This window comes from Jaculus jaculus, chromosome 18, assembly GCF_020740685.1.
Source record: "Jaculus jaculus isolate mJacJac1 chromosome 18, mJacJac1.mat.Y.cur, whole genome shotgun sequence".
Classification (NCBI taxonomy): domain Eukaryota; kingdom Metazoa; phylum Chordata; class Mammalia; order Rodentia; family Dipodidae; genus Jaculus; species Jaculus jaculus.
The window spans coordinates 20,075,458-20,100,950 of record NC_059119.1 but is presented as its reverse complement, the minus strand read 5'-3'; the positions used below and the strand labels follow the sequence as shown (position 1 = coordinate 20,100,950).

The window sequence follows — 25,493 nt, the reverse complement described above, 5'->3', positions numbered from 1 at the left end:
TTGGGGACCGGACTCCTGAAAGCAAGTGCACCCTACTTGTACAACCTGGGGGCAGTGAGATGGCTGAGAAATCGAGTGGCTGAAGCCGGCCAGTCCTCCGTCAGGGCTAGTCTCTGACGCTGTGGCCGTGAAGGGTTCCAGCAGGGCCAGGAGTCCCCACGCTAGCAGTGGGGGCTGACCACAGCCCCCATCCTCTGAGGAACGTACGGGATCCAGTCCCAGCCTTTCTGTGACCCAGCCTTTTCCAGACCACTGCGGCCTCAGGGTGGACACCCCTCCTGAACCCATTCTGACCTGTGGCCCCCTCCCCGAGTGTGCCCTGAAGTTGATCCTCATGACCCCCCCCACACATCTTTTATCACCCCACATAGGGGCCTCTAGGAGTGAGCGATGGAGCAAGCGGAAGCGGGGATGAGAACACATGAACAAGAAAACTACAGCAGACGAGACCAGCGAGACGATGGAGGCACTACCCGGCAGCCCCCCATGCGCGGGCCAGAGGGGGAGACACAGAAACAGCAAGCTTGGTATGGGGGTAAAGGGGGTGAGGGAAGGACAGGCGCCCTCCTGCTCTGTCTCCAAAGCCCTGACCTGGGGAACCCTATAAGGACCTTGATTGCAAGGTAGGGGAGACCTGGAGAGCTGACTTGTGGCCAAGGGGCTAATGGGTGAGGCAGGGAGGGCCCTTGGTGACACCCCGACAGTAGGGCTTCCTGATGTTGGAAGCAGAGGAGACTGGCTGGGGGGGGGGTACCCACCGCCACCCACCCACCTCTCCACCCGGGGCCTTGAGCCCTCAGTACCCGCCCCTGCTCTTGGGCAGGTCCCAGTGCCAGGCCTGGTCCCAGGCCGAGGTGTGTGGTGACCCCAACTTACATCCAGTGAAGGCTCCGGCATGTCGGATGCTCCCTGCGCTCCGGCCTGACCCTCTAAGGCTGAGGAAGGGTTAAAGGTCAGGTCGCTGTGTGGATGGCTGCTGGGAGCGGCCTGTGGCGGCTGCCGGGGAGGCTGGGAAGGAGGAGGAGGAGCCCCACTGTGATGTAATGGAGGCCCTGCCTGGCTGCTGGGGTGTGGTACGTGCAAACCTTGTTGTATGGAGGGATGGGGCTGGTCAGAACTGCCAGCGTGGGGCATCTGTGGAGGAGGAGAGAGCAGGAGAAAAGAGAGGTGAGGTGACAAGGCACAGCGACGAGATGCCTGGAGAAAATGAAAACCAAACAAACTAGGGAGTAACGGACCCCAAACAAAGCACCCCTCACGAAGCAGGATGGTTCTGAGTTGGGGGAGGGGGCGGAGAGGAGAGATAAACAAACAAACAAAAACTAAAAAAAAAAAACAAAAAAACAAAACAACCATCCAACTCCAGAAACTCGCCAACCAGGGTGGCTGTGGAGGGTGGGGGGCCTCTGAACCTGACCCGGTCCCCAGAGCACCCGCCCCCCCAACACCGTCAACCACAACAAACAACAGCGAGGAGGGCATGATGGAAAAGCAACATGGGCGCGATTCTGGGGGAGGTGGGCAACTGCTGGCAGCATGGTGTAGGCCTCGCCATGGACCAGGTTGGCACAGAGCAGACGCGGGCACAGCACGGGCAGGCGTGCAGCTTAGTAGCGGCACTGCGACACCTCCCCACCCCCCGCAACCCCAAGTGGGCCAGGGATAAGGCTGGGAAGGAGATGAGGTGTCCTGCCCGCCTCCCAAGATGGAACTCGGCTAATGTCACAGGGCAAAAGCAGAGAGGGACCTGAGTAACCAGGCCACTGCCAATCCCTTCCTCCGGGCCCATGCCACCTTAGCGACGGGTTTCAAGCTGAGGTGCTGGGGTACAAGGTACCTCCATGTTCCCAAGGATACAGGGGCTGCTCCTGACGGTTCATCACAAGGGTGCCTTACTGAGGCTAGGATAAGGGCTGATTTTAACAGGTACACTGTGCGACGTATACCCATCGATTTGCAGTTAAGAAGCAGTCTTGAGTGGGCAGGTGGGTGCAAGGGCCTTTAGGTGCAATGTACAAGGGCCTTGTGAATCTAACTGCTGTTCCAAGTAGGTCCCCTGGAGTGGAAGACCTGGAGGCGACCTGGTGTGAGCTCGGCGCACCCCAGCAGGGTCCCCAGCACCACTTACACGGTGCCAATAACCTGGTGGCCCAATGTCTCCCTGGTCTGCGGTCTCCCTTGCTTCTGCCCACCCTCATTGGCCACAGAGAATCCATTTCTAGGTTCTTCCTTGGCGAGTTGGTCAATGCCAGCCATGCTAATTCTTGGGTCTTCCCCACACCCCAGTTCCTTTTCCTGTTTCTACTAAAAGTGCTTCCCTGGGCCTGTTGTGAGAGGGCTAGCCTCTGGCTGGATGGAGTTCAGGAGCATCCTTCCTTTCCCAGAGTTCAGGGCACCACCTGACTGTGGCACTGACAACCTAAGGAATGCTCTTTCGGACTAGGTCCTGAGTGGGGCGGAGGAGGGGGGGAGGCGCCCAAGAGCACGGAGTGGGGACTCCAGGAAACCCACGTGTGGCAGGACATGAGGATGAGGCTGGAGGGGAAGACCACACAGCTGTCAGTGAAAAGGTAACTGGAGGCTCCCACAAAGCTCCAGAGCAGCCGATGCCCCACCGTGCCCGTCCTGGTGGGGCATGGAGGGGTTTCGCAGTCCCGAGAGCGGTGCAGAGGAGGGATGTTCAGACACAACCGTCCCCGTGACCTTGCCGCGAGCTGGACTGTCTCGGGGCACGTGCTCTGAGCCCCGCTACTGTCTGGTGTGGGACAAGCCCTTGGGCACATCAGTTTCTGGCTTGAGCCTTCTGGCCCGTCCAGGTGTGCACAGGAGCCTTCCTGGGCACCTGCTCAGCCGGGGCCAGACTGCCTCCGGGCAGCAGGTGCACTTGGAGTTGACCTAGGAGTGCACTCCTGACCTGGTACAGAGGCATCTCTGGGTCTGGTTGCCTGCCGGTGAGAGGTGAGGACTGAGGAAGGGCAGAGGACACGTGGGGAGCACTCTGGAAGAGCTCTGGGGCTGACTGCGGTGCAGGCTGCCCCACATAGGAGCCCAAGCGACAAGGTGAATGAGGCGGCGGGAGGTCTGGAAAGAGGACATCGGTGCCTCTGCCCCGGCCGTCCCCCGGGAGCCTTGGGGTGTCTAGTACATGTGTAGGATCATGTGGGTGTTGCCTGTCCATGGACTGCTGAGGTCCTGGGGAGTCTGCAGGGGCTGAGGAAGCCTCTGAAAGTTAAGGACTGAGTTAATATGAATTCTTGAGAATCAGGGATGTGTGACCCCATTTGTTTCCCAGGCCATGTGACCGAAGATGAGAGGACTTTCGTGACCCGTCAGGCACTGGAGAGCGCCTGGCTCCTCCCTCTGGCCTGGTGAGCTCCTTAGCAGTGCCCTCCTCTCCCGATGGGAGAGACCAGCATGATTAGGGTCACAGATAAACATCTCAGCCCTTGGATCTCTGTCTCCCCAAACGTCAGTAGCTGCTCCACCCCCTCCAGGTGTGTTTTGTGGGCACAAGGCCCAGGGTGTCTTGTTTACCTTCACCCCCAGCCTGACTCAGGAAGCAGTTGCTAAATAGAGCAGAACAATCTAGTATTCACAGGAGGACAGCTCTGAAGGGCGGTCAGACCTGTGGCTCACATTGGACGTCTTGTCCAGAATAGCGTTCCCTTCCCCAGCGGGAGATGGCACAAGACTTCGGGAGATTCCTGAGATCTCTCTCTCTCTCTCTTTTTTTTTTTTTGGTTTTTCGAGGTAGGGTCTCACTCTGGCCCAGGCTGACCTGGAATTCACTATGGAGTCTCAGGGTGGCCTTGAACTTATGGCGATCCTCCTACCTCTGCCTCCCGAGTGCTGGGATTAAAGGCGTGTGCCACCACGCCTGGCTACGAGATCTCTTTTTGCAGGAGGGTGGTTAAGACCCTAAAGATTTAGACCCAGGGCTGGAGAGATAGCTTAGTGGTTAAGGCGTTTGCCTGCAAAACCAAAGGACCTCCGTTCGACTCCCCAGAACCCACGTAAGCCAGATGCACAAGGGGGCGCATGTGTCTGTAGTTTATTTGCAGTGGCTGGAGGCCCTAGTGTGCCCATTCTCTCTCTCTCAAATAAATAAAAGTTAAAAAAAAAAACGAAGAAGAAAAAGATTTAGACCCTCAGGGGCTAAGTGCCTGGGAATGGGAACAAATGCCCAGCAACTGGAATAACACCACGAGTCAGTGTACTATTACAAACAGGGCTGGGGTGGTGTGTGTCCCGTGTGCACATGTGTATGTTGCCTGTGTGTGCAAGCAGCAAGCAGCCTGGAGCTCTCTCGTCCCCGCAGCGTCCAATCCTAGATGGAACGGCCAAACTCCACAGATGCCAAGTGACTCGCCAGGCCTCTGACTGCAGGGTAAGTCCATTCTAAATAACCAGGCCTGATTCTTAGCTTTCTCCGTTGCTGAAGAGAGAGCCAGAGTTACCCAGAGTGTGAAAGTCCCACAGAGCTCTTTGCTCCAGACAGCCCTAGGCAGAGGTTGGGAACAGGGTCTGGTGGTGAGGTGGTGGGGGTGGGGGGCACAAGGAGGGGGCACTTACAGTTTCCTGCATGGAGTGGCTGAGGGGCTTCTCGAGGGCGGCCATGTTGTTAGGCATGTCCGGAGGGTGGGAGAGCTGGGGGGGCCCGTGCATGAAGTCGTTCATGGACGTCCCTCCAGGGTTCCCATGCGGGAAGTCGAAATTGCCATGGCCCTGATAGCTGTTGCCTGGGGAAGGAAAGAGAAGGCACATGGCGAGTGGGGTCAGCCCACAGGGAACGGGGCCGCCGCCAGGGAACAAAGGGCTTCCCCTTCTCTGAGGCAGGCAGTGGCTTTTGTAGCCTTTGCTTCCGGCTACATGCCTGAACAGCAGTGCCCGCATCCCCTGGGTGAGGGCACCTCGGTGTATGGTGCTTTACTGCTACAGAAAAAGGCAGGCGAGGGACAGGAGGAAGGCGATGGGCCAGCTCCTGCAGGTCAATAACTAGAGCTGTCGGGCTCTTTTCACTTGGGGCTGCACTTCCTAACGGCTGTCCCAGGCCCAGATGTTGCTGCACCCCGTTTAAATAAACCTGCACCAGGCTGACAGAGGATGGCTGCCCGGCCGCTATAGCCACTGAGCTCTGTCGCACATGCTGGTTATGAAGCTCAAAGGGTTGGGGTGTTGGGCCCCTTGTGGGATTCTAGCTAGTGGGCTAGTGTTTCTGGCCCACTCGTCACCAGGGTGCCTTAGAGACTTAAGATTAGAGATAACGGTGTGGGCACCACCACCGTCTATTTGAAGGTGGGATTTTTTTTTTTTTTTTGAGGGGGGAAGGATTTATTTTGGCTTACAGACTTGAGGGGAAAGCTCAGCTCCACGATGGCAGGGAAAATGAAGACATGAGCAGAGGGTGGACATGACCCCCTGGCCCACGTAGAGTGGACAACAGAAACAGGAGAATGTGCCAAACACTGGCTATAAATGAAGGTGGGACGTTTTTGAGGCACCAAGTGGCAGGCAGCGGGAGTGAAGTGTGAAGTCATGGCCAACAAAGTAAGAGCCGGGAATGTAAGGAGTAAAAAAAAAAAAGTAAGGAGGGACAGGAATGCTAATAGAAGACACTGGGAGACGTGGCAGCTGTATAACCTAGTGGAATGGGTTCTGAAGCCCCTGGGCTTGGGGACACCGTCTCCCTACCCACCCCCCAGTCCAGTGACTCGGGGACTGCTTTGGAGGCGTATTCACTCTGCCTCATCCCCCTCCCCTCTTGCACCTGCTCCCACCTGCACAGAAATCCCTCCCTCCCTCCCTGCCCCAGCACCACCCACCTTGGCTGCTGTAGTCATTGGAGTTGGTACCCCCGGGGGGCGGCGGGAGTGGATAAGGAGACGGGCCGGGGCCCAGGGCCGCGATCATCTCCATGACGTTGGGCATGATCATCTGGCTGGGGCTCATGGTCTTGAAGCGCTTGGAGGGGATGCCGTCGGGGTCATCCTTGATGTGGAGGTCTGACTTGATAGGCACTGGACGCCAGCTGCACGTGGGGTCGATGGTGACCTCTTCGAACTCGGAGCTAGGGGGAGCAGCGAGGACAGAGCTGAAGATCTTGGGTGGCTGGTTCTGAAGACAAGAACTGCTCCCTCCCCTGCCCCCCCCGCCCCCCCCCATACACAGCAATGCAGAAGCCCTCCTCCCATGTCACCACTGAGCACAGGACCAAGTGCTGGCGGGGTGTTTACATCTCTGTTGGAGACGAGGGGGAGACTGAGGCTCGTAGAACCAAGTGGCTGGGCCCGGAGCCATTAGGCCTCCCTCCCAGAGACCTACTGGGGGCGGGGGTTCAGGGGGTCTGGAGCAAGCTGCAGACGGACCGACTTTCTCTCCTCTCACCCAGTGTGCACCCTGCGCACCTCACCGGGGCCCAACTTACTGTTGGATGGCGTTCAGGATCCCCCACATGTACTGATCCACCTCCAGGCCCTCGAGCAGCGCAGTTTTACTGAAAAGGAAAACAAGGTTTGAGCCTGTGTTCCTGGAGGCAAGGGGGTGGGGCCCAGCACAGGATCCCTCCACTGGCAGTGAGATCCGCCCTCTGCCGCTGGGACACCGGAGGAACTGAAAGGGCAGCTCTAAGGCAGTGGCAGCGCAACTCGAAACCACAGCTCAAGAGGCCCCCGGAGCCCCCCCCCCCCCCGTGCCTCCCCGCGGAGTTGGGGCTCTGTAGCACGTAAATTGGCTGAAACCCCAAGAGGAGGCCCGAGGGGCTATTGCCTTCGGCAGGTGGAGTCACTCACTTGCACACAGGACACCTCCAGGTTCCTCGCTCGCAATTCAGCTGCAAATAGGACTCCAGGTCAAAGCACTGCAGAGAGACACACAGACAAGATGGGTGAGACTGGGACTGAAAAGAACGTGCCTCACCATGCCACGGGAGCCTCAGGAGGAACTCATCCCTAGGGAGGGAGGTGCCACCCACCCCACTCCCCTCTGCTGCTAACGGGGTGGACCAGCCCCGCCGACTGTCTGATGCCTTCACACAGCACATCCACCATCTCCCTGTCCTTCGGAAAGACCTCCTGGTCCCCCGTTCTCTAGCTGACCCTGTCTTCAACTCATAAAAGCCTCTTAATGAGGTCAAGGGCCGCATGGACCCTGGGAGTCCTTCTAGTCTAGCCCAGGGAAGAGCTGATCAAGTCCATCAGTCTGGTCAGATAAAGCGATCATATCACCTGTGATGCTCCCACGCTCCGGAGCCCTGTCCTCTATGTAACCCTCAGGACAAGCTGTGCTTTATGGTGGGGTGCAGGTGGTACACCCCCCCCCCAAACCCTGGTCATGCTTCACACCCAGGTTCTGGCAAGATAGTTCCTTAGACTCCTCAGGCCTGGGCAGTCCACACACAATGAAAGGGTCGCTCCTAGCCTGGGGTGTCTATGATTTTCACAGAGTGGTCAGAGCCAGCTTGGACCGAGCCACTCGCTCACTCCACAGCTCGACCCTGAAGTCCTGGACACAACAGGCAGTTAGCTCTCAAGCCACCAACCAGCTATGGTGTCTGGAACTTTCTTCTGGTCTCTGATATCCATCATGGAAAGACTGTCTAACTCAGAAAACCCAGGAAAAAGGAAGAGTGAGAGAGCCACTACCCCCAGCTGTTGGCGGCCACCACATCCTTCAGGATAAGGGACTGGCCCTGTTGGCGCCTCTGCCCCCCGCCCCCTTGCCACCTCCAGGCAGCGTGTCTCAGGGGTGTACTTCCCGCGACCACTCACCTGGACGTGTTTGCAATCGTGGCCTCGAGCAGGCAGCTGGATGCGCCGGAATGTGATTGGGCACTTCAGAGACACCTTGATGGCTGTCTGCTCGACACCGTCCTCCCCGTTGAGGGTTGTGTTGCCCGAGGAAGCGGCCACGCTGCTGAAATTCCGCTTGACTGTGGGGCAGGAGGCGCAGGCGGGTAAGAGGAAGGTGGGGTGTCCTGCTGAGGGTGCGGGGCTGCACGCGCTCTTAAACATGCCCTGGTTCTTCCCTGACTCCTCAAAACTGGGAAGGGTCTAACGTGGAGCTCGTTCTCTGCACTTTGAACTACAGGCCCCACGTGCGACGTGTGCGGGGCCGTGTCCATGAGGAAGGACCCAGGAATATTCCCAGTGTCTACAGAAGAGAGGCCTCGGCTTTCGTGAGGAGCAGGGTCTTTGGCTTGACGCAAAGCTCGCAGAAACGTGGGCTGGCTCTTGTCTCCTCTGATCTAACTGGGTCAGTCACCCCCCCCCCCCCCCGGGCACTTTTGCAATGAGCTCTGCGAGTACGGGAATGGAAACCAGTGACGGCCTGGTGGTGCCCAAGGGCTGGAGGCGGCCAAGCGAAGGAGAGGAATCAGAGGCGGAAGAGGCGGGGCATGGCACGCTTGGCACCCTGGGCGTGATCACCCCTCACGGCCTGCTCCCTCCCGGGACTCACTTTTCGTGATGCAATGCTCGGCGGGCAGCAGGCGCTTCTTGAGCAGGCCCTGCAGGACGGAGCGCACGGACGGCCGGTGCACCAGCTGCAGCACGAAGAGGTGGGACTGTCGAGAAAGGAGAACCGGCTCAGGCCCCGCCCGGGAGCCCCATACCCAAAGGACCCCTCAATCGCACTGATGTCTCTTTAGGAGAGAGGGGGGGCCCCCTAAGACCTGGGGAGAGAAATGTTGACAAGCCAAGATGAGTCCCGGGATCAAGAGGCTTGTCTGGGATGGCTCTCTCTGCCCTAGGCCAACAACGTAGACGCTGACACTCACTTCTTCCTACACGAGGTGCAGGTATCAAGACCGGAGCCCGGCTTGCCTCCCGCCTCCCCTGTGGTCCGTCCTCAAGGAAGGACTGCTTCATGCTGACAATTACGCAGCCTCAAACAGCGTCCTTGTTCCACGATCCCTATCTCTGTGGTCTCTGTCTCCTCTGCTTACCAGGGTCTTCCAGAGAATGGGGCAGACGATTTGGTTCCGTTTAAATTCCCAAAAAAGCCCTGTGTCTCAATCCCTGATTTCCAGAAATAGGAGAACTCTGATGGGTCCCCCCCCCCACACCCATATCAGTGGGTCGTACGTTGGAGGTACGCACACATACGCTTGCACTCTCCACATTTCGTGGAGACGGGGGTCTGGGAAATAAAGGGGGCGAGACTATGAATGACTTATGCAAATGAGGCGAGAGGCCAAAGTTTTGACCTGGCCAACGCCAGAGAGGTGCCTGCAGGGACATGGAAGAGATCGAGCAGAGATGTGTGGAGGGCAAACGGCAGGTTGCGAGGCCAGGACACGACAGCGTGGACCACTTTGGAGCTCACGGGGCCTGGGGGAGTACGGCTCCCCCGGCTCCCCCGGGACGTGACTGCGGACTCAGGAGAGGCCCCGGAGACCCGGTCCCGCCCACTCTACTCACGCAGCAGCAGGCGGTGACGGTGATCTGGATGGTGTTGCGGCCGGGCTGACACACGTGCTTGAGGTGCAGGGGTTTGTGGGAGGTCTTGTTGTCGCCGCGCTCGATGGTGAGGGGCGTGGCGTTGACGCTGACCTGCACCGAGGCGGGCCAGTTGGTGTTCATCTGCCGGTCCTCATGGTGGTAGCACTTGAACTGTAACTCCAGGTCAGATCTGGGGAAGGGGTGGGATGGACACCATCACCCTTGGGCTTCCTGGGGACCCCCACCCCTGGCTACGTGCAGCCCCTTCCCCTGACTCACTCCCCCCCCACACACCCGCTTCTCTCACACCCTAGAGATTCTACCTTCCCACATCTCGTCAAAACCCATCCTAACACCCCACACGCCTGTCATTTCCACATACTGTCGCCATTCCAGCTGTACCCACAGCCCTGGCTACTGTCTTCTGTCACCAACCCCTCCCACGCCCACCCAAGGGTGACTGCTGTTGCCTTAGACAGAGCCACACAAAAGGGCAGGCACTATTCAACAAGGCCGGTCAGTGTGTGACGCTAACTGCGGTCAGTTGCACGTGGTGGCAGGATCAGCACTCCTGGCCAGGGGCAGAGGCAAAGAATACCACTGGCCCAAGTCTGTCATGGGCCTGAGGCCTTGGGCCACCTGCCTGGGCATTCCAGCGAGTGTATTCTGAACACCCAGCCAGCTCACTAGGCAGTCCACTGAGTGCCCAAAGCATGTGCATGCATACACACACACACACACACACACACACAATCCCTCTCTCCCTTGTGCATGCGCCCAGACCAAACACCCACCTCCAGCGCCCAGGTTGCTCACTGGGTAGCTGTGGCACTCTAGTCTCAGGCATGGGGTGGGCTTTGCCCAATAGATCAAGGGGAAAGGATCGCATACCACACGGTGGTTCTGGCATCCTAGAGGCCCTGGTTCAAGTCTCAGCCCTGCCCGTTGCTGTCTGTGAGGCTTCACACCCTTAATTAATGTACTTGCTCAGCCTCAATTTCCTCTTATGTCAAAGACAAGAGAAGTGCCTGCTCTAAGACTTTAGCAGGTCACGCAGACAGTTGCTTGGTCCAGGAGGGACCTCCAGGCTCTGCTCCCTAGCATGTTCCCACGGGTAGGTGGCAGCTCTGCAGGTGGTCAGCCCCTTACAATCTGCAGAGCCTGCCAAGCCTGCCTGGCCCAGCTCTGCTGTCCCCGTAGTTTCCTCATGGTTCTGGCCACATCAACCATGTTCTGCTTCTTTCTTTTTTCTTGGTTTTTCGAGGTAGGGTCTCACTCTGGCTCAGGCTGACCTGGAATTCACTGTGTAGTCTCAGGGTGGCCTCGAACTCACGGTGATCCTCCTACCTCTGCCTCCCGAGTGCTGGGATTAATGGCGTGCATCACCACACCCGGCACATTCTGCTTCTTGAAACTCACTCAGGGCCTCACCTAGGCTCCCTTCTCCTCAGCCTTTAGGGCTCAGCCAGCCACCTTGTTCTCTACAGAGACCCTCTGATATTCAGGACCAGGGTACTAGCGGCTCCCGGCCTGCAGGCTCCCCTGGGGGGACACCCCCAGCTCCCCACACAGGGAAGGACCCCGTCAGTGATGTGTGACAGGAAGCTGCTGCCGGCATCTGGGCTGGTCCCCCTCACCTCCACATCAACGTCTGATGGACCGTGGGCCGCAGGTGGAACACGTGGTTGCTGACGGCCAGGTTGTGCTCCAGGCGGAAGGGTTCCAGCACCACACCATCCCGCACGGGGAACGTGAGCCGCAGCTCGTCGTTGTGGTTGGCTGGGCAAGGACAGGGACCCGGTGAGATACTGGCCACCCACCAGTCACCACAGGTCTTGGGGGCTGCGGTGGGAACTCGCTCGCAGGACGCTATTCCAGCTAGCATCCCCGAGGGATACGGATGCGGGCCGAGGACCACAGAACCCGTGCCATGACCATGTGCGTATGTGCACAGCGGTGCACCCATGAGAACTCACTCGGCTCAGCCCCCGCACATTCCCTCTTTTCCCACTGGCTGCCAGCTCTTCCTTGTGGAGGGGACGGGGAGGGCCATGAGCAGCCAAGCTCCTACTCCAAAATGTCCTTCCTGCCTCTCAGCCTTCCTGTATAACCCCCACCGCAGACAGCCCGCTTTCCAAATCCCGTGTCCCTTTCTGCTGGGGGCCCCTGGGTGAGGCTGACTGGTGGGGGAGACAGTGTAGGGTCCTCACCTGGGGGCGGTGGCAGAGCGCTCATATTTGGCTTGATGTCAGGTGGGAAGGGTGGCTTGACATCTTGGCTAGGGGACAGGTAAGGGGGGATGCTGCTCCCAGGGGTCATGGGAGGCGTGGGGTTTCCTGGAACAGGCGAGTGGGGGTAATTGGCCACAGGAACCGGCCTGGGAGGCTGGAGGAAAAAGAAACCAGAAATAGGTGATGGAGTTATAGGGGTGCAAGGGCTCATGGTTATAGACATAGTACCCTGCCCATTCCAAAGTCCTACCCTCCCAAGGAAGGCTACTCTCCCCAGCCCGCCCCCCCACCCCCCGCTCTCTCCTTGGCGCCTGGCTGCCCTTGGAAATCAGGCGGCACTGAAGAGGACCTCCATCATTCATTGGAATCAGGGCTAAAGATAGCTGACCGAGGGGGCACCGAGGCTCGGCATGCGAGAGACTTTCTAAGCTACATGCCTACGAACTGTAGCCCCCCAACCACGGACCCTCTCCGCAAACGTCCAGAGACGCTGGTGCAGGAGAAGGGTTTCCTTCAAGCCTAACGACTTGCCCAAGGGAGGGGTAGACTTCCTAAGAACAACGTGGCGCTTACCCTGTTGACACTCCCTTGGTTATAGTTACTGTAGTTGCTTCCCGAGAAGGTGTTGTTTTGTCCATTAAACTGTTCTGGCTGTTGAAAGAGACAGGTGGGGCGGAGGTGAGTGGAGGGCAGAAGATCCTAGGCCTTACCCCTCTAAGATCGGAGTCTGGGGCGGGGGGAGTGGGTTCTGATGAGGTGCCTCTAGGGTCACCATGTGAAGTGGCAGAGCTGGGTGGGGGGCAGGTAGGACATCCTTTAGGGAAACTATCTCCCTGTAAAGCTGTAGCTATTATTTTAACAGAGGCCTCCAAAATAGCCACAGGCAGTGTGCTGAAACTGGAGCGAAGACGGCAAACCCCAGTGTAAGCGGGAATGGATCTGTGGCAAGGCTGTGTAAGCTGGTGAAGGGTTTTCTCCCGCCCTCAGAACGTGTGCAGAAATAATGCTGAGGAAAAGGCTAGAAGCTCACAGGCACTTAAGGGTATCATTTCAAAAGTGAAAGAGCGCAGGGCTGGAGGAGATGGCTCACTCAGCAAGCAGTTCTGAGTGCTTACTTACAAAGTCGGTTGGCTCTGGGTTTGATTCCCCAGCACCCACGTAAAACTGGATGCAAAAACTGGCACGCATATCAGGGGGGTTCATTTGCAGTGGCAAGAGACCCTGGCCATGTGTGTGTGCACACACCCCCACACAAATAAATACGTAACTTAAATTTTTTTAATTTTTAATTTTGAGAGCGAGAGACAGGCAGATAGAAAAACAACAGTGCCACCAGGGCCTCCAGCCACCCTGCAAATGAACTCCAGATGCCTGCGTCCCCTGTGCATCTGGCTTGCGTGGGTCCTGGGGAATCGAACCAGACTCCTTAGGCTTTGTGGGCAAATAACCTAACTACTAAGCAATTTACCCAGCCTTTTTTTTTTTTTAACCTAGGGTCTTCCTCTAGCCCCGGCTGACTTGGAATTTACTATGTGGTCTCAGGCTGGCCTCAAATTCACACCTCTACCTCTGCCTCCTGAGTACTGGAATTAAAGGCATGAGTCACTACAGCATGTCTGGCCATAACTTATTTTTTATTATCTTTTTTTATTTATGAGAGAGAGAGAGAGACAATGGGCATGTGCCACCATGTGCATCTGGCTTACATGGGTACTGGGGAATTGAACCTTGGTCCTTAGGTTTCTCAGGTAAACACCTTAATAGCTAAGCCATCTTTCCAGCCCTTTTTTTTTTTAAGTAAAAATTAGGAGCAACTCAAAAACCTGACAGAGGCAGACGGGTAAGGTGCAATTACCTCTGTGAACTATGGACAGTTGTTCAGTGACCAGGTGCGACACAGCGCCAGTAAGTACCATGCACACAAACTCAGGTTTAAAAAGTAGATTTGGGGGCTGGAGGAATGGATTAGCGGTTAAGGCATTTGCCTGCAAAGCCAAAGGACCCAGGTTCGATTCCCCAGGACCCACGTCAGCCAGATGCACAAGGAGACACAGCATCTGGAGTTTGAAGCCCTGACATGCCCATTCTCTCTCTCCATCTTTCTCTGTCCAATAAATAAATAAATAATATATTCTTTTAAAAGTAGATTTGGGCTGGGGAGATGGCTCAGCAGTTACAGGCACTTGCTTACAAAGCCTGCCAGCCAGGGTTCAATTCCCCAGTACCCACAGAAAGCTAGATTCATTCACAAAGTGGTGGAGGTATCTGGAATTCGTTTGCAGGAGCAAAAGTCCCTGGTATGCCCATTCACTCTCCCATTCTCTGCTTGAAAATAAATGAAAAAAAAAATGTTTTTAAAAATAGGTTTATTACAGCTGTATCAATAGTTCTTTTGTTTTTGAGGTAGAATCTCACTCTAGCCTCAAACTCATAGCAATCCTCTTACTTTGGCCTCTTGGGTGCTGGGATTAAGGACATGCACCACCAAGCCCAGAAGAGAGAGGAAAGGAAGGAAGGAAGGGAGGGAGGAAGGAAGGAAGGAAGGAAATGAGCATGCCAGGGCATTGAGCCACTGTGAATGAACTCCAGATACATGCTCCACTTTGTGCATCTGGCATTACACGGGTATTGGGGAATTGAATTTGGGTCATTAGGCTTTGCAGGCAAGCACCTTAACCACTGAGCCGCCTCTCCCGGCGACGGATACGTAGCTCTAAGCTCCCAGGAGCAAGCAGAAATGACCCCTGCCCCTTGGTGTCCTTGCAGAGCACACAGCATGCTGGGGTGAGGGTATAGGTGCCAACAGCGAGGCCCGGAGTGCCGTCAGGGTGGGACCTACCTTATAATACTGCCCCATGTTGACCGTGGGGGGCGGGTACTGCCCGGTGCTGGGCTGGCTCGGCATCCTCTGCCCGGGATAGCTGGGAGAGGTGAGTGGCCTTGGAGGGTTGGGGGTGGGGTACTGGCCTGGCTGGGCGGGGAACTGGCCGCTTGGTCCATATTGCTGGTTTCCATAGTTGGGCTGTAGGGGCAGAGAAAAGACAGGGCAAGGTCACCAATGGAAGGCACTCAAACAGCTCACTTCAATGCCAGGACTGTGCCCAGCTCTTTTCCTTGGCCCTGCTCTCTTCTACCCAGAAAATGGCATCTCCATCTGCAACAGGGGAGACGGAGCCAGAAGATGCCAGAAGCCGCGGGCCGCCTCGCCACGAAGCTACTCTCCCAGAAGCCCGAGCCCTCGGAACTCCAAGGGCGTTCAGAATTTCTCAGCCATGCCTTACGGGGGGCTCAGTTCTGAAGTTCCCCCGTGTGTCTCCAGGTGCTCGCCTCAAGATCACGTTCCCCGCTGTGTGCTGCCAAGTATCAGGAAGACGCAGGTTATGGGAAGTGCTTCCCAAGGCCTTGCAATACACAGCCTGCCTGGGGGCCACTGTCCTCATCCTCCACACTGAACATAAACCTCTTGTTCAGTTTGGGCCACTGTCAACCTGCCAGTTATACAGATGCAGGAGAAGGGCACAAAGCAAGCCTTCCCCGGAGGGGGCCTCGGAGAAGATGCAGGGCCGTCTCCTTCCACTTTCCTTTTCTGGAATAGCAGATGACTCAGCACCACCTGCAGCCTATACACCCAGTGCATGACATCCCGTGGAGTCCGGGGCTCCTTTCTTGTCTGCAGACGCTCCATGTCAAAGGGTTTTCCTCCTTCTTTGTTTTTAAAATTTACTTATTTACTTGGGAAAGAGACAGAAAGAGGCAGATAGAATAGGCACGCCAGGGCCTCCGGCCACTGCAAACGAATTCCAGACACACCCACCACCTTGTGCATCTGTCTTGTGTGGGTACTGGGTAATCAAACCTGGGTCCTTAGGCTTCATAGGCAACCACCTTAACCGCTAAGCCATCTCTCCAGCCCAAGGGTTTCTTGTTCTCTGTGCTCAGTAGGTGATGGTGTTCCAGTGCCTGGTAGACACTGAACTCAAGAACTTTCCACGACTCCCACTGTAGGTACCACCAGATGCTCCAGGCATCTGGCTAGTACTAGGTGACCAGACTCGTCTGCCCTAAAGTTCTGCCATCAAACACGGGATGAGGCACTGCAGAGAGACAGGAAGCCAGAGCTCCCAGACCAGAGCCCCTGCTCCATGTAGCATCTCAACGTGACATTTCACAGCTTGGGAGTCGCAACAGTCTCTGGCGAGGACTCCTTTAGTAGGAGCCGTGGGAGCCTGGGGGGGGGGGTCTTGTGTTGGTTTGAATGTCTGGCCTCATAGACTCAGGCGTTTCATGAACGTTGAACCTGCAACTTCAACCCTAGCAGGCAGATCCTTGCTGGAGGGGGGTATGCGTGTGCCACTGGGGCTGAGTCCTGGAGTTTAGCCGTAAGGGGTGTCTGGGGCCAGATCTGCAGTCCAGCCCCGCTGGCTGTGTTCAGAGCAGCTGGGGCTGTGGTGTCTTCACACTGCAGTTGTTTCTCTCGGCTGGGATCCATGAAAGGGAGCCCACTTCTTCCACCACTGACGGACGCGCCCCTGGATTCTGTCAGCCCGAAACGAAGCCCTTTGCCCCCGTAAGCTGCGTCTGCTTGGACGTGGAGCTGATTGCAATAGTGCTCTCAGGGGAGCTTGGCCTCAGTGTCGAGGTGGCGCTCTCGACAGCCGCCTCATTTCAAGCCGCTTCCCTCGGTGCTGGCAGCCCGGGGCTTGGCTCAGCACAGACCTGCGTCCCCAAGTGCATGGCAGAGGGGGCTGAGACCTGACAGTACAGTCAGCAGCTCAAGGTCTCCCTCAAGGACAGTCAGGCCTAGAAGGCAGAGGCCCGCGGTTCTTGGCATTCTCTTCCCCGAGTCAGTGCCTGATTCAGTAGAAAGTCAGGGATGGAGCCAGCTGTCTCGGGGTTTGAGGACATGCCTAGCCCCTCACTTACAGTCTCCCCAGTCTGGGACAACGCTGAGGGGACCTGTCAGGAAGGAACACTCTGAGAGCTCAACATTCTGCAGGATGGACACTCACTACAACCTAAGCTGAGGGCTGGGCGGGACCAGATGGAGGAAGTGGTCTGAGAGGGATGGAGAGCCAGGACAAGGGCTTAGGAGTTTACCACCCAAAGTCACCAAGCTAGCATCTGAGCCAGGACAGAGGAGAACAGTGGCCTGGCTCACCCTGGTTATACTGGCTTGCCTTGGGCCAAAAACTCCAGTACATCCTACAGTCTTGTCCCCTAGGTAGCCTAGAGCTTAGCTTGTAGTTTATCGCCCTCAAATGACAAAACCTGTGACTTGACGTGGTGTGACTTGCTCAGTCTCTTCCCATACAGAGACTGTGACTCCCAAAATCTTGCCTTGGAGTCCAGATTGTCTTTTTTGGGTTTTCTGAGGTAGGGTTTCACTCTAGCCCAGGCTGACCGGGAACTCACTACATAGTCTCAGGGTGGCCTTGATCTAATGGTGATCCTCCTACCTCAGCCTCCCAAGTGCTGGGATTAAAGGTGTGCGCTCCCACACCCCGTTTCAATCTCGTCCTTTCTAAGGCTCCTCCTACAACCCCTGGGTCTTAAGCTCCTCTTCCCCTCCTCCACGCGTTGCCACACTCACCTCTCCCGGGTACGGCCTCTTCATGCTCTGAATAGGGAGGGACTGGGGCCGGGGGCCGGGGTAGGTCTGCTGGGGCACCCTCTGCCCATGCGTGCCAAAGGGGCTGATGCCGGGTGGCCGGGGCTGGTTCATGCCCATGGGAGGGCCGCTCATCCCCGAGGGAGTCATGCCAGCTGCCATGCTGGCAGGATTCATGCTGCCCCCCATGGAGGCAGGCCCCCGAGGCCCGGGCTGGTTCATGAATTGGCTGTTATACGCCTGGGTGGGACCCATCTGGAAAGAGGAACAGACCTTCAACGGGAGAAGAAGAAAAAAAAAAGAATAAAATGCCACATGCATTGAAAGTGCAGGGAGGGAAGGTTGCTGGGGGTGGGGGTGGGGGGCTAAGGGGAAGGGGTTACTTTGCCGTGTGGCTGCGGCTGGGGACCAACAGCTGCCAGAGGACCCAGTCTTCCGGGGCTCACTGCTGCCCTCTGCAGGCCACACGGGAAAGGTGCAGCTGGGGCTTGTTCGGGTGGGGAGGGGAAGCAGTCACTCCAAGGCACAGGCAGCATTTCAAGGGAGGGCGGGAGGCAGGCAGGGGGATAGGGAAGAGGGGGGAGTGGAGACGGGTGGCACAGGGAGGACACAGGAAAGGGAGGTGGATGAGGATGGAGGCTGAAGCCCTTTCCTGAAAGCCCTGGCCCTGCCCTTGCTTCAAGGCCAATGGAGACACACCCTCAATCCAGCAAGTATCCAGCACCACGCCTCTGTCCTACATGGCTATGAGGTTTCCTTTCCCACACCCCACCCCATTTTCCTGAGGTCAGGGGAGCTGCGCTGGGGCCTGGGCAGAACCCTTTGGGGGTGGCTACAAACAAGGCCATCTTAGATACCAAGCGCACTCTTTGGTGGGTGGAGGAGTAACAGTGCCTCCTTCCTCATATACACACACAAGCCACCAACCCACACAGAACACAGCACCCAAATGCCCCTTCCTCACCCAGCCGCCATACCCAACACACACATACACACACACATACACACACACACACACACACACACACACACACCCACACCCTTCCAGGAGCTTCTAAGGAAACCCGGGACCTTCTGGCTCCATCACTTCTCCCAGCACATGAGGTCCACAAGCACCCACACCTAACTGATTTCTCCAGAGTGTGCCAGGCAGGGCCAGACCAGGACAAGAGGACCCTTACCGGTCCATACTGGTTTATATCCTTGTTCTGTGTCTCCTGCAAGGCTGCCACCGTGGCCGTAGCCGTGGCTGTGGCCGTGGCGGCGGCGGCTGCTACTGCAGCTGCTGCAGCGGCCGCCGCTGGCTGCGTAAAGTCAGCGGGAGGCCGGGTATGTGGAGGGATGCCCATGCCTGCGGGGGCACTAGGACCCCCAGGATAACTGTGGGAGAGAAGAACGCAAGAGTTAGAACGGAGGCAAGGTGAAGTGCAGAAAGGATGAAGAGGGCCAGGGTTGTACTTGGACTGGAACGGGCAATACTGTCAACTTAACAGGATCTAGCGTCACCCAGGAGGGGCTGAAGAGATGGCTCAGAGGTGTGTCTGCCTGCAAACCCTAATGACCCGAGTTTGATTCCCCAGTACCCACATAAAGCCAGATGCACAAAGTGGTGTATGAATCTCAAGTTCATTTGCAGTGGCTAGAGTCTCTCTGTGTCTGTCTCTCTTCTCTGTTTCTCTCTGCTTGCAAAATAAAATAAAATAAAATAAAATAAAATAAAATAAAATAAAATAAATAAATAAATAAATAAATAGAAAGGGCTGGAGGGATGGCTTAGCAGTTAAGGCATTTGTTTGCAAAGCCAAAGGACCCAGGTTCGATTCCCAGGACCCACATAAGCCAGATGCACAAGGGGGCGCATGTGTCTGGAGCCTTGTGGTGTGCCCATTCTCTCTCTCTCTCTCCCTCTGTCTCTCTGTCAAATAAATAAATAAAAATAAAATATTTTTAAAAACGAGGGCTGGAAGAAATGGTTAAGGCGCTTGCTTGTGAAGGCTAAGGACCCATGTTCAACTCTCCAGATCCCACATAAGCCAGACACACAAAGGTGAGGCCAGCATAAGGTCGCCCACGCCCACTAGGTGGCACAAGTATCTGGAGTTCAATTACAGTGGCTGAGGCCCTGGTGCACCAATTCTCTCTCTCTCTCTGTCTTGCTTTCTCTAAAAATAAAATAAAATAGATACAAAAATGACAGAATCACCTACGAGACAAACCTCTGGGCTTGTCTCTAAGGGAGTTTCCAGATTGGGCTAATTGAGGTTGAAGGGTCGACCCTAACTGTGGGCTGTCATTTTTGGCTGAGTCAAAGGAGAAGGCAAGTTGGGCCCCAGCGACAGCGCTCCTCTCTCTCTCTGCTTCCTGACCGAGGACGCAACGTGAGCAGCGGCCTCAGGCTCCTGCCGCCGCGCCTTCCCCACCACGATGGACTGTGGCCTCACACGGTGAGCCAACACAAATCCGCCCTCGCCTTTTAAGTGACGCTGTCACACACTTGATCCTAGCAATGAGAAAAGTAACAAGGCCTCCTTGCACCCAGCTTGTGGGTATGAGATGCCTAGAATGGAGAGGGACCAGGGGGGACTCGTTGAGGACGGCAGCCACTGGAGCACTCAGCAATGACGGCTTGTTCAGGGTGTCTGACTGTCGTCTGTCATCGGGTTTCTGCAGACCCCTAGCAGGGCTGCAGATAGTCTCAGAAGCAGGATGGACTAAGGTCAAGGTGGCCTGATGGCTTCTTCCCTGCTCTGCATAAGCAACACTTCTCTGGGGTTCCTGGCCCCCTCCTAATCCTGGGGACACCTAGTCTCCACTTCATCCTGTCTCTGTCAAAAAGGCTATTTTACAAAGCTTTCTCCATATATATATGGAGGGGGGCTGGGCGTGCCAGGGCCTCTAGCCACTGCGAACGAACTCCAGACCATGTGCTTAAGTGGGTTCTGGGGAGTTGAATCTGAGTCCTGAGGCTTCGCAGGCAAGTGTCTTAACCGCTAAGCCATCTCTCCAGCCTCCAACAAAGCTTCTTCAAGAGACTGGACAAGTGGAGTTCAATGTTGCTGTTCTTCTCTTTCTGCTTTTTCGGGGTAGGGTCTCACTCTGGTTCAGGGTGGCCTCGAACTCACGGCAATCCTCCTACCTCTGCCTTCCGAGTGCTGGGATTAAAGGCGTGTGCCTCACCACACCCGGCTTCCATGTCGCTGTCCTCTGGCTCTCTCCCCTCGTTTCGGTGTGTAAGGTTGTGAGGCAGAGAAGGGTGGCTGAGGAGTGAGAATGGAGCCCTTCCACCTCGGGTTCAGCAGCTGCACCAGCAGACCTGCGGGCCAGCTGTGGTGGTTTGTTTGAATGTGAAGTGTCCCCCACGGCCTCCTGTGTTTGTAAGGAGCCCTCGCACTCAGCGCCCAGCTGGCGGTGCCTTTGGGAGGCGGAGCCTTGCTGGAAGAAGTGTGCTGCTTGGGGTGGGCCTTGGGGTTTCCTTAGTCCAGCTCCACTGGGTGTTCACAGCACGCTCACTGCATCTGCTTACTTCCTGTCTCGAGTGAAAACGCGATGCCCGACCGTCTCCTCCTACTATGCCTCCCCCACCACGACGGAAACTGTAAGCCGGAAAGAACCCCGTTCCTCACCATAAGCTGCTTCTGGTTGGGTGTTTTGTTTGGTTCTGTTTTGATTTTTATTTATTTGCGAGCACAGAGAGATAGAAGAGAGACAGACAGAGACAGAATGGGCACCCCAGGGCCTCCAGCCACTGCAAACGAACTCCAGACACGTGTGCCCCTTGTGCCTCTGGCTAACGTGGGTCCTGGGAATCGAACATGGGTCCTTTGGCTTTGCAGGCAAATGCCTTAACCACTAAGCCATCCCTCCAGCCCTCTGGTTGGGCGTTTTGTTCCAGCAATGAGAAGGTAGCTAACTGCTACACCACAGGACAAGTGGCAGATATGTCCCTGCATCCCAGGGCTGAAACTCAAACCAGATTCTCCCACCAGGACAGAAGCAGGAAGCGGGGCCCAGGGGCTGCTGTCAAAGACCGCTGCCCTTCGGCTGGTCCTTCTCACCTGGCCCCGAAGCCTCCGCTGCCGGGGTAGCTGGGGCGGCCGTACATGTTGGGCTGGATGTAGGGCTGCGTGGGGCCGGCCTTCGCAGGGAACTGCTGCTGCTGTCCTGCGAACTGCGGGGAGTTGAGGCCGGGGTTGCTGGTGGTCATGCCCGAAGCCATGGGGTTGCCGCCTGGATTCATGGGGTTATTGGCATTGGCCATAGGGTTCCCAAGGACCTGTGAAGCAGGAAGAATGGCTGTCACCCAGACCGGTATGGAGCAAAGGGGAGGCATTAGAAGGGGAGGGTGAAAAGAGGGACACAAACGGGGAACAAGGCAGGTGGCCTAAGCCGTTTCAAGAGTGTACAAGGGATTATACGGGGAGGGCCGGGAAGCAGGCAGGAAGGAGGGGCCGAGAACTTCATCCTGATAGGAGGCCAAGCGAGTGCCAATGGCCACAAAGCCAGCTTCCTCCTGGTCTAGGGAGGTGCCCTGTGACTTGATACCACGAGGTCAACACAATGGAGCTTTCCAGAGTGTCAGTCAGTGCCAGGCCTTCTTCTGCACAGGCCTGAGTGGGCCAAGGAGAGTGGAGAGGGGCTTGACTGAGGAGGGCTGGGGGCTTGTTAGGTTACGGTATACTTTGCTGAAATCTACCATATTGGTGAGATTTAACCCAGGCTACTCAGGACCCATGATTCTTAACTTAAGACCCTGAGGTCAGTAACACACGAGAAGTTCTGTTTATCCAATAAGAGCAGTCCTGCAATGAGGACAATCCTCAGGGAGGCTCCCTTGTGTGCCCTTGCTGGAGTGGAGATGTGTCATGTAGCTGGGTGAGCCCTGAAAGCTGGTCACTAGGTAGTGAGAAGGGTTGCCATGGCCCAGTGACCCCAGGCCCCGCTTGTGTGTAGAGGAGCCGTGGCTGGGGGTGGGGTGGGGGTGACATAGGCTCTTACCTGGCTCTGGGACGTGTTGGTCACTCCCCACACTGTGGTGACCACAGACAGGGAGCCAGGAGGCTGGTTGGTGTTTTGCTGCCAGGGGACAGAGTCATAGGGGAATGACCCATCACTGTGGAGAGAAAACAGGTCCTTAGGGCTGGGGCAGGGTTTAGACAACTGTACCCTCACCACACAACTCTAGTTGACTCCTGTCCAGGTCAGCTCTTGGCCTCCAGGCCTGACATGGCCCGCCATGCAGAACAGCTGCAGGCCCAGGGTCCACCAGCCCGGCAAGGACTTGAGGCTTCAGTCTAAGCCACTTCCTCTAGAGTGTTCTGCCACCACCTAGCCCTCCTGAACGGCACCGGTACCCCTCCACCCTGGGGACTGCCTGTCTGGTCCTGCTGGGCAGAGGTTAGAAGGGTCTGGGTTGGTGTCCTGTCCCCCTCCTTCCTCCTACCTGCTCAGGACAAGCTGGCCACAGTCCAACTGACCTAACCTTTGGAATGTAGGCTTTCTAACATCACCCTGTCACCCCTCCTCTGGGCCCAGAACAAGGCAATGAAATTAAAATGCATGCTCCCTGTCCGACCCTATCCCACCTCCTGCGCACACCTCCCCTTCACCCCTCCCTTCAATCACAGTCCCTCAGCATTTGCCAGGCAAAGCCCAAGTGCACTGAAGGATCGCGTACCCTGCTGGCTCATGCCCCAGTCTGCAGCCCACCACGGCTCTGCCCTGTCTACGGCTTCAGCCACACAAAGCAGCCCACTCACTCCCAGCCTTGCAGCGGCTCACCTAGTTTGAAGAGCTCTCCCCATGGAGTCCCACACATCCCAAGTGAAGGCTCCAGCCCTCCCCCGACCCCCACGCCTGACTCAGGCCTTCAGGGAGCATCCAGGGAGGCCTTCCATGCGGCCAGTGTACGGCAGGAGGAAGGGGTCGAGGGGTCCCAGGTGCAGTCAGTGAGCTACCACTCCAGGTGGAGGCCCCAGACTTGCCCCTCACTAGCTCAGGCAGGTTCTGGCACCAGCTCTTCCTTTGAGAACACGCTCTCAATATTCTCCAGATGCGTGAGTGGGCCACGATGCCCAGTCAGCGCGCGAGAGAAAATGCACTAACCATATGTGGTCTACAGTCAGGATAAATACTGTTTCCTAAACACGCCTGCCATGGGGCGCTGCGCATCTGAGTGTGGGGTTCAGTAAAGTGAACAGCGGGGGTTGGGGGAGGTACAGCCTACAGGGGCTAAGCACGGTATGTTCCAAGAGGATAGAAAGGTATCCTCACTCGGAAAGTCAGGAGGACCTTACTCCTGGTAACCTGGGAAAAAGAGCAGGGGCAAGAGAAAATGGACCCAGACAGACAGACAGAATAAGGACCAGTGGCTGGTGGAACAAGGTGAGGTCCAGCAGCCCAGATGGCAACAGATGTCTACCTGAGGTGACCAACCAGAGACCAAGAGTGGCGTGGAAAGGTAAGTCCCGAGGACAGGCTGCAAGGTGCCTCTCTGTTCTCCTATGGAGAGGCTAAGCCTCAGGTGGGCCCCCAGCACGGCACGGGAAGGCTGGTTGGGAGGCCCCACAGGACAAAGAGACCCCTGGGCTTAAGATGAAGCTCAGCTGGTAGAGCAATTGCTTAGCATGCACAGAGCTCTGGGCTCAATCCTCAGCATGATAAAATGGTGTGATGGTACAGGCTTGTTGTCCCAACACTTGAGAAATGGAGGCATTAGGACCAGGAGTTCAAAGTCAGCCTTGGCTTCATAGCAAGCCTGGGCTTCATGAAACCCTATCTCAAAAACAAAGAGGGGAGCAGGGCACGGTGGTGCATGCCCTTAATCCCAGCACTCGGGAGGCAGAAGTAGGAGGATCGCCGTGTGTTTCAGGCCAGCCTGAGACTACATAGGGACTTCCAGGTCAGCCTGAGCTTGAGTGAGACCCTACCTTGAAAAACCAACCAAAAAAGGGAGGAGGGCAGGAGAAAGATGGCTTGGCGCTTAAGGCACTTGCCTGCAAAGCCAAAGGACCAAGGTTCAATTCCCCAGGACCCATGCATAAGCCAGATGTATAAGGTGCGGCATTTGTCTGGAGTTCATTTGCAGTGGCCAGAGGCCCTGGAGCACCCATTCTCTCCCTCTCTCCCTCCCTCCCTCCCTCCCTCTATCTCTCTCTCTCTCTCTCTCTCTCTCTCTCTCTCTCTCTCTCTATATATATATATATATATATATATATATACACACGTACACATATATATATGTATGCATATAAACATATGTATATATACATACATATATATACACGTATGTACATATACGTATATATATACATACATATATGTGTGTGTGTGTGTGTGTGTGTGTGTGTGTATCTGCCTCTCTCTTTCTCTGTCAAATAAATAAAAACTTAAAAATCAAAAACCAAAACAAAGAGGTCTGGGTCCCCTGACCATCCACTGTCCTGTAGGACTTTCATCCTGGGTACGACGGGCAGACACGGGTTCTCTGAGCGACATACCAAAACCCAAGTCTGTCCTTGTCTCCAGAGCTGCATCACAAGACCTGGGCGGCTACCACCCGGGCCGAAGTTAAGTTCACAGCAGTCCTGTCTAGGTTTGAACATGGCCCCACACCAGATTCCACTCGTCTGTGGGTGGACCGTGGGAGGAAGGAAGCCAGTTTCTTCCTGTTTCGCCCACTCCACCCCAGACCTGGTGAGAAGTGAAGTCAACCAACCTTCCCCAAGTGGGCATGCTGCTGTCTGGCCGGCCACAGCAAAGGTGTGTGTGCGCAGCACGGGCCCAGGAGATGCTGGGTCCACCCGGACACGTACAGGGCGGGGTGGCCTCAGGCATTGTGTCTCCCTGGGTACTCGCTGCAGCAGACATGGTAGCTGCTGGGCACAAGGTGACTCATCTCCTGAAGGCTTTCTCCCCTGGGACAGCCCCTGTGCAACATGATGCCTCTCACCCTGCCCCCAAATCTTCTGCAGCAGACAGGGACAGGCCAGGCTCTTGGGCCACCAGAGTGGCATGGGCTGGCTAGGGTAGGAGGGGACCGAGTGACAGAAAGAAGACTTAGGGTGTCCTGCAGGGATATCCCAAAACCCCTTCACCTCTGACCAGAATTGTTTATTCATCTGTGGTCATGCAGCCTAGAAGGGGTGCCTGGTATTTTGAAGTCACCCATCAGGAGCCATTTCCATCTTTAGTTCAGGCAAGGCTGCCCTACAGAAGATG

The 25,493-nt window shown here is 56.3% G+C and overlaps 1 protein-coding gene across 3 annotated transcripts in view; it reads right to left on the bottom strand.

Moving 5' to 3' along the window:
- The window catches only part of Zmiz1 (zinc finger MIZ-type containing 1), a 233,118-nt gene that overhangs the window by 4,048 nt on the left and 203,577 nt on the right, over window positions 1-25,493 (bottom strand). The window contains exons 9-24 of one of the 3 annotated variants that reach the window (XM_004657993.2): window positions 22,272-22,386; window positions 21,332-21,549; window positions 18,458-18,656; window positions 17,259-17,549; window positions 14,508-14,690; window positions 12,242-12,319; window positions 11,648-11,822; window positions 11,075-11,216; window positions 9,417-9,627; window positions 8,455-8,560; window positions 7,767-7,927; window positions 6,789-6,856; window positions 6,425-6,493; window positions 5,823-6,067; window positions 4,573-4,739; window positions 877-1,134 (exon numbers count right to left, since the gene is read on the bottom strand). In XM_004657993.2, the coding sequence (XP_004658050.2) occupies window positions 877-1,134; window positions 4,573-4,739; window positions 5,823-6,067; window positions 6,425-6,493; window positions 6,789-6,856; window positions 7,767-7,927; window positions 8,455-8,560; window positions 9,417-9,627; window positions 11,075-11,216; window positions 11,648-11,822; window positions 12,242-12,319; window positions 14,508-14,690; window positions 17,259-17,549; window positions 18,458-18,656; window positions 21,332-21,549; window positions 22,272-22,386 (2,686 nt within the window). The remainder of the gene's footprint in view (window positions 1-876; window positions 1,135-4,572; window positions 4,740-5,822; window positions 6,068-6,424; window positions 6,494-6,788; window positions 6,857-7,766; window positions 7,928-8,454; window positions 8,561-9,416; window positions 9,628-11,074; window positions 11,217-11,647; window positions 11,823-12,241; window positions 12,320-14,507; window positions 14,691-17,258; window positions 17,550-18,457; window positions 18,657-21,331; window positions 21,550-22,271; window positions 22,387-25,493) is intronic. The other 2 variants (XM_004657992.3, XM_045137145.1) reach the window with 2 other exon arrangements.